This window comes from Leuresthes tenuis, unplaced genomic scaffold (genome assembly GCF_036924035.1).
Source record: "Leuresthes tenuis unplaced genomic scaffold, fLeuTen1.0.hap1 SCAF_16, whole genome shotgun sequence".
Lineage (NCBI taxonomy): Eukaryota > Metazoa > Chordata > Actinopteri > Atheriniformes > Atherinopsidae > Leuresthes > Leuresthes tenuis.
In genome coordinates, this window is record NW_027325370.1 from 20,284,873 (window position 1) to 20,303,833 (window position 18,961).

The 18,961-nt window shown below is 42.5% G+C and overlaps 1 protein-coding gene across 3 annotated transcripts in view; it reads right to left on the reverse strand.

Annotated features, from left to right (window-relative positions):
• Window positions 1-18,961, reverse strand: part of fgd (faciogenital dysplasia) — a 52,842-nt gene that overhangs the window by 13,451 nt on the left and 20,430 nt on the right. For all 3 annotated transcript variants that reach the window (XM_072366216.1, XM_072366217.1, XM_072366215.1), the window contains exons 2-5: window positions 8,318-8,488; window positions 6,224-6,425; window positions 5,387-6,002; window positions 1,586-1,675 (exon numbers count right to left, since the gene is read on the reverse strand). In XM_072366216.1, coding sequence (XP_072222317.1) covers window positions 1,586-1,675; window positions 5,387-6,002; window positions 6,224-6,425; window positions 8,318-8,488 — 1,079 coding nt within the window. The remainder of the gene's footprint in view (window positions 1-1,585; window positions 1,676-5,386; window positions 6,003-6,223; window positions 6,426-8,317; window positions 8,489-18,961) is intronic.

Below are 18,961 nucleotides of genomic sequence, written 5' to 3' on the forward strand. Positions count from 1 at the left end.
GAACTGCCTGGCTTCGAATTTTCCCACTCCAAAGACAGAAATTCCTACTTCCCTGTTCAACCTGGAAGGCACTGTAGTTTGGACTTGGAGGTTTCAAATAGAAAAAGAAAGAAAAAGGTAAAAGCAAACAGCATCAAAACCTACAGATGTGTAACTTCAACGATATAGAGACAGGAAGGAGGGAGAAAAGCTTTTATGCTTGGGTTTTGAGTGTCAGTAAAAGATCACTGTTATAACTGATCTTTTAGTTTTAAGTTGTTACAGCGTTTTCTGGTGTTTATTGCTGTCGCAAGTCTGGCTTTTTGAATATGTTTTTAAGGCCAAGCTCAAATAGTCTTTAGAGGAACTTTAGAGTTTTGTCACTTCTGCATTGGCTTAATTTCTCAGCCAAAATCAATTACTACTTGTTTAAGCTACGCAATAGGAAATGCACGATCCAGTGTTAATGGACCTTAAGGAAAACCAGGGGTTACATTTGGGATATTATAGTGTCTGCAGGCAGGTTAGACTTTTATAATTGTATGTCTGATTTGTCATGACTACTGCGACCAACTTAACACTCATGCCCTTGTCAGTCACAATCACAGGTGGGACAATAGGAACCATTGAAACAAGTGCAGCAGCACTCAGACAAAAACAGGAAGCTAACTATGAGGGTTTTCTGCCCTCAGTAGCAAATAAACCAGAGCTGCTCTGTGATAGGGCAGCTGTTTATCTCCTCTACCACATGAGCTGAGCAAAGAGGAAGAAGACTCAACCACTGACAGAGCATTATCATCACAAACACCAGTCAACATGATAACACTGTAGGTGCAAAAAAAAAAAGAAGAAGAAGAAGAAAGTCAAACTACTATCCATCGACTTGGTCGCTGACTGTAAATGGTTACATGCATCAATTACATTGGAGAGAAAAAATAAAAACACTTCTATCTGAGTGTTCTGATATTCTATAGATCCATTTGATGCATTTAGACAATATTTCTGTAAATCCGAACCCACTATTTAATGCCTGTTTAGTAGTATTGTTTTAAGGTCTCACAAAGAATTAACATGGAACTGAACAGTGCCTTTTGATTTGCGCTGTAAAATGTGTTCGTAAAAAGCAGAAGCAGGTCTGTGTCATTAAACCCAAAATGTTAATCAAGGATGCTTTCCAATTATAAACCCAGCGGAAAGCTGGAAAACACATCTTTAATTCATAAGATTCACGCACACACACAGATTCTAGACTGTGGGAGGGTATGATACTAAAGCACATACACACAAATAATGTGTGCCTCACACCAGACACAAGTTCATGCTCAGGTTTGCGGTGACAAGTTCATGTTTTGCTGAACGTGTATAAATATACTTCCCATACACACACAAAAAAAAAAGTCTCTCACACACTTATGCTTACACGACTTTCAGTAATCCAGTCAGAGTTCGATGGGTGTGAAGTGGATCACAGCGCTAGTCGTAATCCAGCTCAGCACCGATCTTGATCACTAACACCACTGACACAGTTCAGTGAACCATATTTAATCTAATGGCACCCAAACACGCCATCACCGTCACAGATAAAGAGACAGACGCTGAGCGTTACCTGGTCGAGGAGGTTGAGTCTTTTTACGTAGGCCTCTTCAGTCTGGAGAAGCTCTTTGGCAATGTTCAACAGCTTCTGAGCCTCTGAGCACTGGGGAAGACAGACAATCACCGTCAGACAAGCAGGTAACATTTGAGGCATGAAAGCAAAAAGAAAAAAACAACAAGGCTTTAAACCAGCTCTCCATAAATACGTTATTTCCCACACAACTGGCCCCTTCTCCCTGCAGCTGTTTATCTGTAGACACCCAACTTCTAATTATCATCTGACTACAATCCAGTGAGCATTGACATTAAAGTCAGAATAAAGCTGCTTCAGAGATTTGCAAAGAAACATGTTATAGACAGCAGTTGCTTAAAGCATGTTAAAAGCCAGAGAACTGCCTTTTACTGAATTGAAACTGTGATCAGCTCCGGATTATTAGGGCTGGTCTAAAAATCCCAATTCCACGACACGGTGGGATTGTATTTATAAAGCAAGCAAAAGTCGACACAATGTCTAACACTTTAAATGTGTTAAAAGGCATACTACGATGCTTCAGTGTTGGATGAATAACCAGCTAGCTAACTGTTCGCCTTCATCACAGAAATGTTTCTTCCCTGGATGTCAGAATTGGTAGAACTTGTACTGTCAACTTAAGTAGCAGTGGAATAATGAGAATAAGAAAAACTGGATTGATTTTTTTAAGAGAGGGGCTTAAATACAATAATATGCACCAACGTAGACCTGGCAACACACCAGCTGTGCCAGCAACACACCCCAGAGGTTTGAGGGGAGCACACCTACTGAGAGAACCAAACTTTTAGGAGTAAAAATGAGCAATCAGTGGACACACTATGGATTAACTGTGTGCAAACTGAAAAAATAGAGAATTCTGAATCACCGCCAACATGCCCCTGTTTTTCCCTCTGGTACTTTTGAAAACTTTGACAGGAGATAGCCGGTATTAATGCGAATGCTGGACTGTCTTGCTTATAGCCTGAATCCTTACCAGCTTTTTTTTTTTTTAACCAATGCTGATTACTTATTCCATAGCTGGAAGGTCAATAAAATATCAAATATCTGCAGCAGGCAATTACGGTTGAAATTAACTCAGCAAGTCTTGCTGATCTCTTGCTGAGCTGTGATCTGTCAGTCAGGATGTTTTGCAGACACAACCTGAGCATCCAAGAGCAGGGAGGGCTGCTCACTGTCCTGCAGTATAAAGACCTAATTCTATTTACTTGGTGATTGTTTTAGTCATTCGTATTTGGCTGGGTTGTTAGCAAAAACTAATTCAGAACACAGATTTATTATTATTATTATTTTTGCTTGACTCGTGGACTCGGTTAAGCAGTAAAGCAATACCTAAGCATTGCTGATAGAAAATTTGGATTTTAAGAACTATATAAAAAGAGAGACTTCTATTTGCACCAAAAATAAGGTGATGGTCAAAGGCGATAATGCCACTAATAAAAAAAAAAGACATACTAGTTAAATTCAATCTCTGTGACATATGAAATAATAAATGCACAAAATCATATAATTCTCAAACTCACTCTCATTTAATTTTTTTCTTATTCCTCTGCTATAGAGAAGAACATTACTTGTGTTTTTCTTAACCTCCGTTTAAAGGTGTCATGTGCAATCTTAGAAAACCAGTGGGTGTCGCATTAGAGCAGCAGACTCTAACAAACTGAGCTTAAACTGAGAGAAAGCCAACTTGGAGCTCATAAACAGCTCATAGACCTTTATAACCTGGTTAAAACCAACCTACAGGTATATGGACTTTTAAATCAAAAAGGTTGCAGCCAAGAAAAAGCTAAGTTTTCGACTCATGTGCAGGAATACATCTGCATGACCCTATTAAAGACTAACAACATCAATACGCCAACATATCTTCACATACTAAGCGGTGATTTGCAGCTGCACAATGGCTTAAAATATGAAATGTTTGAATTTTGGGGAAAAAACAATTGAAAGGTATCCTGGTTCATTCTGCAATATCTTCTCTCAACACCTCTCACACCCTCTCAACTGCTCCAACCCCCCCAAATCCTCTACAGATCAAGATAACAGAGTTTTTTTTGTTTGTTTGTTTGGTGAGGTAAAACAGTAACTATGATTATAAGAATTTTAAAACTTCTTTTTTTTTTTTTGTGGGAAAAGCCTGTGAGAACAATGTCCTACAGCAAGCCTGGGAGGGATATCTGACTTCAATAAATACTCAAAATGTTTACGAGTGTGGCTGAGTTAACAGCATCAGCAGCAGATTACTGTAAAGCGATGTGCATAACACTCTTCTCACGGTTTAATTTTAGCAATAACCTGTGAAACTGATGAGATATGTTACTCGCTGCTGGGGTGAGAATGAAGAGATGCTATTTCTCTTTCTTGCGTTCTGACTTTTGGTAGCCAAGATGACATTATAAACACGTTTGAGTGAACATTATCGACTGCGTTACCGATAAAGTGACTTAACGCGCATTTGGGTCATGAAGCATGTGGGTTTCACAACAGCTCTCTCCCATCTACACAAGCAAACCTGCAGACACATTTCATCATTTTACGTCACCACGATGTAGTTTGACATCAACCAAAATTTCCCCTTTATCGGGAGTTTTGAGAACTTGCTATTTTGTCCTCAAAAGGAAGTTGTGTCCCTGCAACGTAAACAGATTGGTACTAGTACAAACACACACATTTGTGTACACAGCTACTTAGACACATGAGAGATGGAACTTTCCCCACACATTTTACAACGTAAGAAAATCTGGCATTACCAGCTCCTATAACGCTAACAAAACTAAAACTCAGAAATATTCTGCGTTTGCAAGGTGGATGCCACTCAGCAGTCAGCTAAACTTGTTTTCAGTCGTCCTCCTGCAGTGCGCATCACTAAAAAAAAAACTAAAAAAAACCAACCACATCCTCTGGCTGCCATTATACAGCCATCAACATGTCAGATGCTGTGTGAGACTCACTCGCACATATACAGACAGACCGGCAAGCACGGACACACACATATCACAACACACCCTTCCTCTGCGCAGCAGTTTCGGGATCAGGAAGCGCTGAAGAGAAGAGATACCTTCCCCTAAAACTCTGAGGGTGTGGACAGACACCAGCGTCTGTGTTGGTGCTTTCATATGACTTGCTAGAGATTGGTGTGTGTTTCACAGCATTGAAACTATCTAAGGAAGAATTTTCTCCAAACAACTGTGACAGCAATTTGTTTGCTCTTAGTCTGATTTTTTTTGTCTTTGAAAGCTCCTCTAATTGGACCTAGTTCAATCTTGTCTTTCTACGGATAGTAGATAAAGTTTAGCCTGCATCAACAGGAAAAAGGTATGCTGGTGTGAGTGTTGTTTACAATCAATAGCCAAGCTGAAATCTTAGCTCAGCTGTGGGAAGACTTGAGTCTGTGGACTCTCATCTAGCAATAAGCAGCAGCTCCAGTTACAGCTTCTGGGCAGGTATTCATCCTTTTATGTATGGGAAAAGCTGCTTTTAGATACCAGTCAGTCACTTGTGACCAGCAAACTGAGGCTATAATAGTGTCTTATGTTTCATGCAGAAGCATTCTTTGAAACTGCTCACCCAAGCTGAGATAATAATAGACACATGCTACTTTTTCCATTACATGAAAGGCAGTCTGAGTGTCTGAGATGAAGCTTTTAAACTTGCAGCATGAAAATTATTGAAAATTACCACACAACATGAAAATTAAATAGTGAAGGTTGTACAGAGCCAGACTTGAAAATTATGGCTTTTCAGGTTTATGGGAATGACTGGCTGAGGATGAGTATGTGTGGTACTCACTTTGTGTGCCTCTGAGTGTGTATCTGTCAGATAGCCAGTTTGTGTGTCTGTCAAAGAGTGTATCTCGCCACTGCTGCCCTCGTCTAAGTCACTGTCCTCGTCCTGCGTTGAGTCTCTCTTGTTGTCCAAGGTTACACAGCAAGATACACTCTCTGTTTCAGTGACGCTGTCGTAATGATCCTCCTCGTCGATGGCATCCTCGTTGGGGAATACCTCCCCTTCAACGGTGCACGACGGGCTGTCAATGCCGCTGTCCCGGTTGGGAATCTTCCCATTCTGCTCCGAGGAGTCAGGATTGTCCAGGAGTTTATGGGAAGAGCCTTCCTCGCGCTCTGCGTTATCGAGGCAACCGACCCGGTGCGTGATGCCATCCTCCACGCCATTGTCCAGCGTAGCGTCGTCCGAGCCGTCGATATGCATGGAAGCCAGGCAGGAAAGTTCAGACACTTCGTCTGTCTGTTCAGAGGTGCCAAGTGCAAGTTTGTCCACAGCAGAGGAGTCTTCTGCAACCTGTGCAGTGGAGTCTGAGCCGCAGGGGGGAGGGATGTCAGAAGCAGTGTCCATTGTTAGGCACAGATGCAGCTGTGATCGTGGAAGCACCCCCAGGATGGGGACCCTAGGAAAACAAAATGTGCATTATGAATCATAACCAAAGAAGAACTCATAATTTGGACTAGATGGTAGAAACTGAAAAGAAGAAACAAGATTTTTTTTCTTTTAAATTATCCCACCAGCTCACATATCCATGAAACAGGCATGATTATCAGTCTGCTAACAAATTCTATATGAGAAATTAATCAATCTAGACTCCAAAATGGCTTTTTTTCCCCCCCTTACCTTGAGTTCTCAAATCTCTCGATGAGAAGTCCAACTTTCTGGGCCTCTCTTTGTGGCTGTGCTCCCAGGCCAGGAGCAGTTAAACAGGGCTTTGGTTTGGGTGGAGGAGGAGGTGCAGGTAGAGGTCTTGAGGGCGCTGGGGGTATCCTCTTAGGTTTCTTGTCTTGCCCGAGGGCGAGCAGGTGCGCAGGTTTAGGGGGCACTACAGACGCACCGGCCCAGGCAAAGCAAGAACAGCAAAGCAAGAGAGACGCGTAAGGCTGCTGACACTTACAGAAACAATCAGGTAACACCAATAAATCCAAGAGAAAAAACCTCCATGGCTGAGTCCATGCGTTTAACTTGCAAAACCTCAACACAAAACTTTAAGAAGGAAAAAAGATCATTGAAATTATAGCAGCACGGCAGAGCAAGATCGACCGTGAGCGTCAGCTATCTGCCAACTTCCTTATTACAGAACAGGATGCTGAGGCCACTGCGTGCGTAAGTCACCACACTTCCAGACAAATTAAAAAAAAGAAAAACTAACACAAACGGCACAGCCTCTAAAAAGCAACACTGCCCCCATGGATGCTTGCACACCTTACACTTAAAGAAAAAATAAATCAACTCTCGAGGCCTGTATATTTACATATATCTCATTTTAGGAAATGCACTCGTTTGAAAGCAGGAAATACGGTGTCATGTCACGGTGGTTCGTTTGAGCACTTCCTCTGCCTGTCTTTGTGACTGACGCAGGACAACCAGAAGATCTCCACACATGTTATGATACAGATGTGCAAACGACATGTTCGTCTCAGCTGTCGCCAGAGTGAAAATGATGTTTTAGTTTGAAAAGCTCCATATGTTATCAAGACAAACGCGGTTTCAAACAATGGAAGCACAAACATTGCATCAAAAAGTTATTTTGTGATTGAGGAATAAGTGGTTCAAGGTTTTCGACACCACAGAGACCTTTCCGGGAATCTTTTGATGGGCTTCATGAAAATGATTGAACCTGGATTTTGATCAGACAAACTCGGATCCAATCAGACAATTAAAGTAGTCGTCCCTTACTGCAGGTACTATTACTGACCTGTCAGTGCTCTCAAATAGTAACTCCCTGTGGATAACATCTTGATTCAGATTTTCCACTTTTAAATCTATTTTTTTTTATCTTTAAAGAGCAGAAACTGTTTGAATTCCACGTGCATTTGCACCTTTTTCCGTTTTCTATTAGGAGGACTGAATTTTCCGTTTTCACTTCTGCTTATTTGTCTGTCTGTCTGTCTGTCTGTCTGTCTGCCGGGATTACACAAAATCTGTTTCATTGAACTGAACTAACCTTGGTGGAGAGATGGAGTATGGGCGAAGAAGAAAGATAATAAATATCGGTGCTGATCCAGATTAGCTGCTTTAAAACTGTGGCATTCAGCAAAGCATTGCATTTGAGCACTGGGCTGAATAAGTGAATAACTCTCAAAGCCCCCTCTATGTTAAACCACAGACAGGAAACACAATTTAAGCACATAGAACAAATGAGCACTGAACTTAGTTTCAGCCATTTTCAAAACATATGGTTCTGGCTCCTCATTGTTTAAGACCTTTTGCTTTTCTATACTTCATATAATTCTAAAATGGACACCTTTGGGTGTCTGAATGTAAAAGAAAACACGAATTGCATGAATTAAAATACTAATCATGGCTCGATAATTGTGATCAGTAGGGATTACTCCTTCAGATAATTTGGAATAGTTATAAACCTTTTGAATATTTGGGCCAAGTCTGTAGTGTAATGTCCTAGTATGCTACTAGGTTAACTCCCTGAGCGTAGCACATGTTGTTCCTATTTAGCATTCTTCAAATGGAGCCCAAACAACAAACACTTGGGAACCGCTGGCCTCCTTTACACCAGCAGCTTCTGCAGAGGTGACCTACAAAGCCGTGCGAGTGGCAGAGTGAGGCCAGGCGGCCGGCATGTACCACGTTGTAGAAAAGCGTTTGTCAGAGCAGAATCAATGTCAGCTTAATAGCAGGGGTCTGATTCTGCTGCACCTTTCAATTATAATGACAGCACCAATGTCAACGGGGCAACACTGTGTCACAGGATTTCACCTTGAGGTTTCTGCGCAGTTGGTGGCCTGGGCGAGGTGGAGGGCTGGGGCCGCGGTTTGATGGCCGGCCTGTCGTGACATGGTCTGGGGGTCGGACCTTTCTTTACCAGCCGTGGAGAGCACAGATAATCCACTGATCCACACGGGTACTGCAGAGAAGAGGCGGCCAGATCTGCAGAGGAAGAAATGTATAAAGGAAAACAATATTTATTTTGAGTCATTGATCACTTTAAAAAGATTATTCTAAACACACATCTGAATCCCAAAATAATCCTGCCATCGTAATGCAGTGGTGTGCAGCGAGAGGATGGCCGGTGAATGACCTTGAGAGCAGTGTGTTTCAGGCTGTCGACCTCAGAGAGGAGAAGACGGCAAGCTCTGAAGCATCAGTCCTGCAGAGAGCTGCGGGACGCATATTAGTTTCTCTCACACTCAGGCCTGACTGAGTACATCTGATCTGCTCTGAACATGGTCTGGAAATAGATATGCGTGTGTGAGAATGTGAGAAAGAGAGAGCACGCCGATTAGAAGAGCGTCCTTTTGGAGAGCATGTTTTTCATGCGTCTTCGATAAGAAGCACATTTGATTATAGGAATAGCATGATGGTTCCATATATTTGTTTGTCCACTAAATTCCATGACAGGTCCTCAACAAACATCCATCCCAGTTGCCAGAATAAATTGTTTTAATTTTTCATTTCTAGTAACCATGAAAATATGTACAATCTCTGCTATTCTGAGCTAAAATACCCTGGCAGTTCTCCCTGTGTCATACTTTGTAAGGAATGTGCTTGGCTTTGAGAGGCTGTGTTTAACGCCAAACGATGATTTTCCTTCCAAAGCAGTTTTCCTGTCTAAACTTATCGGAGAAAATAAAAACAAACAGCTGTCTCGCATTTGACTTTCAACAGAAGGAAGCTCAACTGCTCAAGAGAAACTATCTGCCTTTTCACACCTGGCATCAACACGCACCTGATTACAGACCGACGGGTGAACACATGCGGTACAGACCGAGGACGCAGTGCGATTAAATCTTCTGTCATCATTTTGCAAAATCATACGATCATAACCGATGTCATAACCGATGCCCTTTTATTGATCACCACTTGATGTGTGTCATGTGAACCGAGTGTTTATTCACCCAGTGTAAGGAAGTAAGAAACATTAATCCCTCAGACTTTAATACCAGGTGTGTTCCGATCATGTGCCAGTAATAAACAGGGTTCAGCTGAAAAGAGGTCTGATAGCTGCATTTGTTGAAGGGTTGATAAGACATGTGCACAAGCAACCTGCAAGAGCATTTGCTGAGAAATGAAGAGATATGTGGCCCACAGAGTATTATTCTGGTAACTAAACTAAAAGTGCTTAAATCAGACAAATGAAAACGATTTTTAATGAGGTTTCTTCATTTAAAAAAAACTAAGAAATATGTACCATCTCTAAAATGCACTGTAGTTTTTAACACACATTCCCCAAAAATCCTCAGGATTTGGATTTGTTGCAGTAGTATTTTTGCTATATGGATGGTATATTCAGGATGACCTCTAACCAAGAAACAATTTAGTTTATCGATGTGTTTTTACGTCCCAAACCTGGACAACAAAAGGGGCTTAAGTATTTTCTTTTTGGCTGAGGCAACACAGCCAGTTGGATCAGCTAACTGCTAAAAACAGAACGATTTTAAACTTATCAGCACAGTCAGCGACAGTCAGCATGGTTACATTTTACATCAGAACTATGTACTTTCACACAGGTTTGAAGTTTCAGAAGTGTTACGGAGGAAATATGGCAGTGACCACACACAGGTCTGCTCTTCAATGGTTTAATTTGCAGCGTATACCACAGCAGGGGGAAGCTCGTAGTCACCGATGTGCCTGTTCATTCAAACAAAGCGATGTCCCTCAGCAGATTATAATAACTGCAGACCACCATCACATAAGCTCTGTTCTCGATTCGATCGCGTCACACCAACTCTTGCTCAAAACTGCTGGCACATCTAATTTGATTTTTCTTTTTTTTTTTTTAGATGTGCTCCCGGCAGTGAAAGGAGAAAATTCAGTCAGTAATTAGTCCTGTTACGCAGCCTGCTCCATATGGCACACTGGAGGCTTTTCCACCATCTCTGCACAACAGCAGAATAAGAACAAGGCAAAGGGAAGAGTTCCCCGGCTCTATAGAATCCAGACAAGAAGAAAAATGTTCTCCACAATGACGCTCACAAATCTACCTTTGGCAGGCTAACTAGGTGATGTCATGTGAGGTGAGACAGAGTGAAAGCTTGACCTATGATCAAGGGAGCAAACACGTCCAACAACCATACTGCCAAGAGAAGAACATTTTGACCCAGGATTGGTCATGGTCTCTCCTGGGAAAAACAAATAGCAGTGGAAGACTGAGGCACACGGGCTGGTACCTATGGAAACACAGTGTGGTCATGGCTACCTGAGAGGGCAATCTGGCCCTCATACCAAACTGCTTTACACCACACAGGAACTTGATGAGACAGCAGTAAGAAAGTAGCTAACATCGACAGTTTTTCTTTATGAAAATCACCACAAAGCAACGATCAAGTGACACAGCTCAAACATGGTTTCTGTCAAATCTGTTAGCAAATAAATGAATCATACTTATTATTCTGAGAAAGGAGCCTGTTGAAAAAAAAAAAAACATTACCTTGTGTCCTGTCTTTCAGGTTTGTATACCCAAAGTCCAAAGAGTAAGTGAATGGAAAACTCTGCCACACAACTCAGCAACAGTCAGTATCACAATAAATCCTGCCCTCCCCATTTTCCAAAGTTCAGAGACTAGCTTTTGTGGCGCACAAACAAACGCACACACCCTAAAAAGTCCTTCAAAGCTCAGGCCTGCATTGTACCCAAACACGCACATTTACCTCTCTGTTCCCAGCTGTATTCTAAGAACTGCACCTGTCTGCTCACCTGTTAAACTTGATCCAAGTACCTCCCCTCCTGGGGCCTGAGTGACAAGAGTGCGTGTCACTGTGGAGCCTGGAAATCCCAGGGCAGCCTCACAGCCTGCCCGTAATAAGTGAACTTTGCCCGTGACACACAGCAACTTAAAAGACACTTGAAGAACTAACAATTATCAAAGCAGCGTTTGTAGTGTTTGATCCAAGAGATGGAAAAGTTCAAACTATGAGTGTATTCTTACAGAGCTTTTGGATAGAAACTAAGAAAACGTATCCGAGTTCATTTGTTTTTCGTCTGTTCACTTCCAGTTACTGACAGACAAATAAATAGGACAATCAGCCAGACAGTACACGTCTGAGAACATTCTTGTCAGAGCACCCGTTAGGGTGTGCACTATCACCTTAACCTTCCTCTAAAGAGACAACAAATAACATCCCTTTCAGTGGATGAACAAGGCAACAAATAATCTCCTGTCTTACCCGTCTATTCATGGCCGTAGTGTGACTCACTTTCCAGAAGTGAAAAAGAACCCCGAGAGCACTGCAAATATTTTTAGTTAAAACCTGAAAGACTGCATTACAGTGAACTGTTGTGTACATGACTGGCAGAAATATCCAGAAGCCTTAAGGCATTTCAAAAGGGACAAAGAGTAAACACAGAGACGCTCTTTCTCAAATCTGTGGTTATATAATGCCGTCATGGGAGAAAAACCTAAGGAACGTTCCTCTTATGTTTCATAATAGTAACAATATGTATGACTGAGTACATTGACATTTGTGCTACAGAAATAACATATGGCATGAAATAAAGCAAAATTAGATTGGTTTAATAACATGTTAATGCCTCATTTTGGAAAAAAACTCCACACTGTTCGTCTTTTCATTTCCCCAAACACCCAAAATACACAGACTTCAAACAAGAAGCTGCCTGTCAATCACTGTCAGCCCTGAGGCGACCCCCCCCCACAGTCATTTATCACCCATCATCCCCTGAGTACAGTCCTCTCGCCTCAGCGCAGTCTGGGTGACAGATCACTCAGACTCAGCAGAGTCTCCCCACTCTGCCAGCCAGTCAATCGGGCCGCCCGCCTGCAAACCGAGCCTCGGCAAAGACGAGCTGACAGCCGCGCTCCGATAACTTCAACAACCCATCCTACCCGACTACGCACCAGGACATCACTTCCTCCTGAGTGTGGCACCTCATTATTCCCACATCATCATCACATTTCCCAGTTTCTCTCCCCTCATTACACCTGCTCGACTCTTTTCATTCCGTCTGTGTCCACGTATCTCTCTGCTCTGAATCAGATTTATCTGATTTCCACAGCGTTTTGCCCTGAAAGGAAAAAAAAAAGGGGGGGGGGGTTCTTATCTAGAGGCTCTCAGATTTGTTAACGGTCACTGAACCACAAAGCAAGTTCTCCTCTAAAATCTGACAGACATACATGGAGCCTTTTTGTTTGTTTTACAAGATTAAGCAAACAAAGAGAGATGACAGGGAAATCAATCCAAACTATCATTTTTAGAATCATTTCATCAACTGCTACATACTGTACATCCAATCCTCATATCCTCCTCCTTTCCCTCACTGTGCAGCAGACAGTAATGGGTGCTCTGACCTTGTTCCACAACAGTTACTGCATCACCCTGACGGTTTAAAGCCAGACAGAGAAATCCACACAGAAATACAACTATTTGAATACATATAAACCATATAGAGGCAATGGTATAAAGACACAGCTGATGAAGCAGAGAAGCAATATGTAGATGCAATGCATGTATCAGTGCATTCTAACGCTTTCAGACTCAGATTTACTTTATTTGTTGCCATGGTGGCATAGCAAGACAGGCAAATTCCCAATATTCATACCCCACAAAGGGTGGAGCTTCCCTTTAAGAGGATCATTACCACACACACGCACAAAAATGGAAGAAAAAAGAAAAAAAAAAAGAAAAGAGGAAATATTGGTGTCGACAATGTACAGCAGCTGTTGTAGGATCTACAGTAGGACAGAGCCTCCACTCTCGCAATAAGCAGATTTACTCCATAAACGAACAAAGCTTCTACTCCCAGTTCACTTCAGGGTTAGACAACACACACGCACGCACATGCAGTCATGCACGTACACAAATACAGAAGAATCAACAGCTATCCAATCATCTACAGTATGTAGCAGCAGATTACAAATCTGTAACCATCCATTTCTCTTTGGGCTTTGTTATACAGCTATTTGTTACAACTAAGTCCTTTTGTCAACACATCCAATACCGTGGAGCCTTCTGTGGAAAAAAAACTTATTGTGCTGTTTAATAATTAGTGGCGCCTGAAGTTTCACTGGTATCAGGGCTTCCCAGGCGCTGGGTGCAAACGGGGGGGGAGGCGAGTCATCTTGTTAGGTCTGTCCTCTCCCCATAATTCAGGTCAGCAGGCACAGCAAGCTCAGTGACATGTCTCCCACACTAACTGGAAAGATTTCAGCAGCTCCCATAGATTAGTACCATGCGATTTTCAGAGGTGGGGGGCGGATAAGAGAGGAAGAGGCTAAGAGGATGAGGGGGCAGCAGATGGCTGGAAAGTGTTAATGAAAGTTATAGCCTACTCCAGCGGAGGAACATAACAAATACAGAAATGCAACGGACTGAAAAAATAGGGAAACAATTTAGAGTCTGAAGCGCGAAAGAGCCACACGCAGCAGTAATGAGTTGTGTTAGCGTGTATGTATGAGGCCCGAGCTGTAAACATTTGCTTCCACTTCCTGTATTGATGAACTGCAACTGTCAACAAGTGGAGAAAGCTAAACATAACCAGTGACTGGCAAGTTAATCACAGTGGCACCCCCATGTATGTCCCAGACTAAATGAAGTCACTCTTCAGTGCTCCAGTGTGCCCTGAGAAACCGAAGAAGAGACTATTGCCATGGCAACAGTGCTGATTTATACTACTAATATAGCCGGTAGGTCGTGGTTTACTATAAAAAACCTTACCTTTGAGTAGAAGCACAATGAGTAGAGGAAAAAGCACACCAACGTGTGTAGAAGCAAGCAGAGAGAAAACGCCACACAGCAATCTGTGAATCTACTGAACATGTGCACAGGTCAGACAGTATCTTTCATTTAACAGACACAACTGTGCCCTTGGTGGCTGGTTGTAGGAAAAGCAGAGGAAGAGATATGACAAACTAACTGACCTTTTCCCTACAGCATGAGTCAAGGCCTTCACAATCAGCAGTCAATCACACAAAGTATTAGTCACAGGAAAACACTCAGTCTACAGTAAGTGGCAAAATTATGTCTGGACAGAAAAAAAATGAGAGTGATTAAAATTGGACTTTTTTTTTTTTTTTATATATCAAAAAGTGTTTTGAAACAAAACGGCTGCTCTGCTAAACCACAACAACGGGACTTTTAAGAGCCTCTGACTAATGAATACACCACCCCTTTATTCAAGACCCGTACTGAAAGAAAAAAAGAAAAAAGACTGCCACAGAATGACAATTAGGACAACACAAATACGCACAGACAGGCACACACACACACACACAAATGAAGACAAACCTGCCTGTGGTGATGACTGGCCAACTGTCCCAGAAACCACTGAAGCCTTACTGAAATCAACTGTAGCAGCTCTCAATGGTGGCTTTTCACTGTGTAACAGAAAGACCCAACTGGACTCTGTAACAGCAAATAGGGCAGAGCTACACAGGGGAGCCCATCTTCTCCTCTGCTGGTGCTGGAAAATAATACTCCAGCTCTTTCCATTCCCATAGGGGGTGGGGGAGGTTGTAACAAACACAGGTCTGCTCCATGAGTCATCAGCACCCAAAGCCTGAAATAGCAATTTCAAAACAATTTTCAATCATTCGTCATCCTTGGAAGGGCATATGGTAATGAGTATAATGCAGGTTAATCTTCTGGATTGAGGCTTGATCACTCCTCATACTGACTAAGGATTTTTGAAGTGTGAACGCATTGATCATTTTACCATATATTGACAGCTGGGATTAACCAATCATTGTGGTGGACAGGACCAGCCAAAAACTGCCTCAGTGGCTGACTGCATGATTGATTATATGCTGACTGTTTGAATTGACAAGTCTCCGAGAGCTAACACACACACACACACACACACTAATCACACGTTTATGCATGTCAACATGCACACATTTACTTATATATGTCACAGAGCCCAGTCTGAATTTATAGCAAGCCAATACAGACCAAAAAAAAACAAAAAACTAAAATCCCTCTGAAGTAAACACTGTAATTATCCCACTGTGACATGTTAACACTTCACATCAGGCTGCAAAGTGTTTCGCTGCGGCCACAGAAAAACATTCGGCAGCCACCAAAATCACAGCCGACCAAATTATTCCCTTTTTCCGAACAACGTGCAAACCCACGCTGAGAGAACACATCCCAGGCAACCCAAAAACACACCTCGTGTGGCTGCAGAATTACACCTCTGGAAGAGCCAGTCTCCTCCCAGCAGAGCAAGAGTGCACTGAACCCAGCTTTTCCAGCACACAACAGTTTTAAGTAGGAGAAAGTAGGAAAAAAAAAAAGATTCACACAATTAAAGAGTATATTTTGGCTAAGTAAGTGTGACCAAAGGTTACAACCATTTTACTTACTGGGTGAAATGAGCTTTTTTTTCTTCTTTTTTCCTTTTTTTTTTTTTTTTGCTGAGCTGAAGCTTGAAGTCGTTTCACGGAGCGACAGGAAGAGTCTGCAACTGTTCTGAATGCTGAATAACTGCTTTAGTTATTTTTAGGCCAAAATGACAAGCAAGAAAAAAAAAAACTGTCAACATTTCTTTGCCACATTTTTATCAATTTATGGACACAAGATACAATCTCTTTCCGAGTTTTGCTAAATTCACTCATGTGAGAGAAGTATACATTCAGAGAGAAAGCATAAAACAGAGGCCATTCTCCAGGAAGTGAACAGCACACTCTTCCACTTAATAACAGATTCAAACCTCAGACATAAGGAACATAAATGGAGCAAAACATTGTTCAAATCCAAAGAAGACACATCTCATTTTTATCATGAGAAATTTCTAATTCACAAACTCTCACAAAGCAGTTCATGGTTTGTATTCTAAGGGGTTCAGTGTCACGGCCGAGGACCCTTTGGTACGTGGAGTGGCTGGGGATTGAACCTTCAACTTTCAGGAGGACAACAACTCTATCAGCACCAGTAACATCACTTACTCGTTAGTAAATCCACTCTTCCGAGGTGTCACGACAGGATCTCAGACATCAGTCAGTGGGTCAACATGATGAGATTAACTCGATTATAGCTATAGTTGGGTTATGCTCCTTATCTGAACAAAGGTAATTATCCTTGGATATATGGCGGTGAATGAATCGAATCACTGGCACAAAGCATGCAATACCCCGGTACGACAGGCGGCGCTGTACCCATTTCAACTATCGCTAATAGAGCCACTTCCTGACGTCTTCATCACCAACAACAAAACTAAGGCATTCGAGAAAGATGGTGAACGAAGAGCAAGATGAAGCTACGTCCCTCTACATTTATGATGAGCTGGTTATGGCACAAACACGATGCACAACGGCGCATTCTCCATCGCGTTGTTTGTTTCTTTCCGACAGCGGCGACAACGACAGTAATATCGTCTCTTTCGACTTCCGGGTGACGATACTGAGAACAGTAAGAAAACGATCCATTAACTTCACCAAAATAAGAGGAGTTGTGTGCAGTACTTCATGTCACTCAATGCAGAAAAAAAAACACTGCTTCAAACACTGTTTTTTCTACTTGGCCATACATTTTTGTCATTTTTAGCTACGTTTTGGTGAGAAAACACTTGTGTTTAAAGATGAATAGAAATATACTGGACTCTCTCAAAACAGACGAAATTCTCTTTTTAATACCTTTTTTAAATTCTCTCTCTCTTTTTTTTATTTTACTAACTCGATCCAGGTGTTGAATGTTCTTTTTCTGTGTTTTTGTCCCCTGACACAGCCTCCTTTCTCAGAGCCGTGTGCTAGGTGAGGTGGAAGGATGCCCAACACACCGCCCTGCATCTGCTCCAGGCAGGATGGATGTCAGCATGTGCAGAGGAGTGTCTGTGAAGCTGCTGACAGTCAAACAGTCCCAGAGCGAGCGAACCCTGCCCAGCACAGGTCAGCATGTTGCCCATTCCAGTCTGGTTCATTCCAGTCGGGTTGGTGAAATCCAGAAAGGGTGTGTGTGTGGATGTGAAGGGCTGGGTTAATGAAAAAGAAAGGTTGAGGGTGAGGAACTGGGTTGCTGCTCCTCTGTGCTGATACACATTGGACTCATACCAACATACACAGAGAGAGAGTGAGAGAGAAAGGTCATCCACTCTCAACAAAGATGGATGTTTTTTTTACGTCAGAATCGTTTTCAGAGTGTCACTTGGCTCCTGAGAGGCTGAGTCAGCAATGAGATCCTCCAGCAAGGAGCATCTGAGGCAAGCAGCTCCTGTCAGCCTGTCTGAACTCGGAACAAAGTGCCTGACACGAGCTCACTGCAGTTTCAGGATGAGTCACTCAAAGTTTGAAAGCTGAGAATACCTTTAATTGCCAGTGGGGGAGATGCCTAAATAAACGTTTTGTGCAGAAACAGCCTTGAATAGACGCAACTGAAACCTTTTCCAAGCTGAGGTTTGTGGAGGGCAGAATTAGCCAAAGCACGAGAGCACAAAGCCAAGACGTACAAAGAAACATGAGAAAACACTTGCATACAAATCACGGCACAAGGAGAGGCTTGTTATAGGAGCCAGGTGTACAGTAGACAGCCTAATAAAGGTGCCTGCTTCCTCTCTAATGGCTCCAGCACTTCTCCTTACAGCACCTCAGCTCAGACACGTTCACATTCTCACATTAGAGACAGAGGTACTGCCAGAGTTGTTGTCCACTGGTCAACATCCTGGGATGTACAGAAGCAGCTAGCTCTTTCTGTATTTCCCTGGATGGATGTGAGGCAGTATTTCATACACTTCCTCGAGTGCTGTTAAACCCCAGCTGACTTGACCTCACTCGTAAATGCCACAAGATAATAATTTTCTTCCTTTCTTCCCCATTTCCTCGCTCCCCTGTGTCTGCAGCTCAGAAACATGAGTCAAGCTGTGCGAGGAACAAAACGGGGAGATCACGAAGAACAGATTACCGTTCCTGAAATTTACCATTTATGGTAGCTCCCTACAAGCAGCTGTATGTGTGCACAGGTAGTGACTTTCTACTTTATGAGGAGACATCAAAGTCCCCTCCAAACCTACCACGATGTGTACATGGTAGAAAATGATGCACCATTCGAGATTCTTCATGGAAAACATATTTTCAAAAACTGCCTGGTGATTCACAGGCACACAGGCAAGTATGTATGCAGGGATATAAACACACCTTCACTGTGCACACACACCATGCCCTGCAGCAGAAAATCATTAAACATCTTGTTACTGGCCTCTGGAAGCCATCCCTCGTCCTCTCCACAGCAGCAGGACACAACTACAAAGCAACTTTTAACACTGGAACCCTCTTAGCTTTTGAAGTAAGCTGTGATTTTACAACGGGAGGCCACAATTAGAGCCAAATGGCTTCCCCCTCACATTAAAAAGATGCAAATGTTGCTCCTGAGTCTGACTGGCTTTGGCAGGGCGGGGAGTGCCGCTTGTGAACGCTCATGTTTGCGTGTGATTTTTCTATTCCTCCCGTCTGATGCCAAA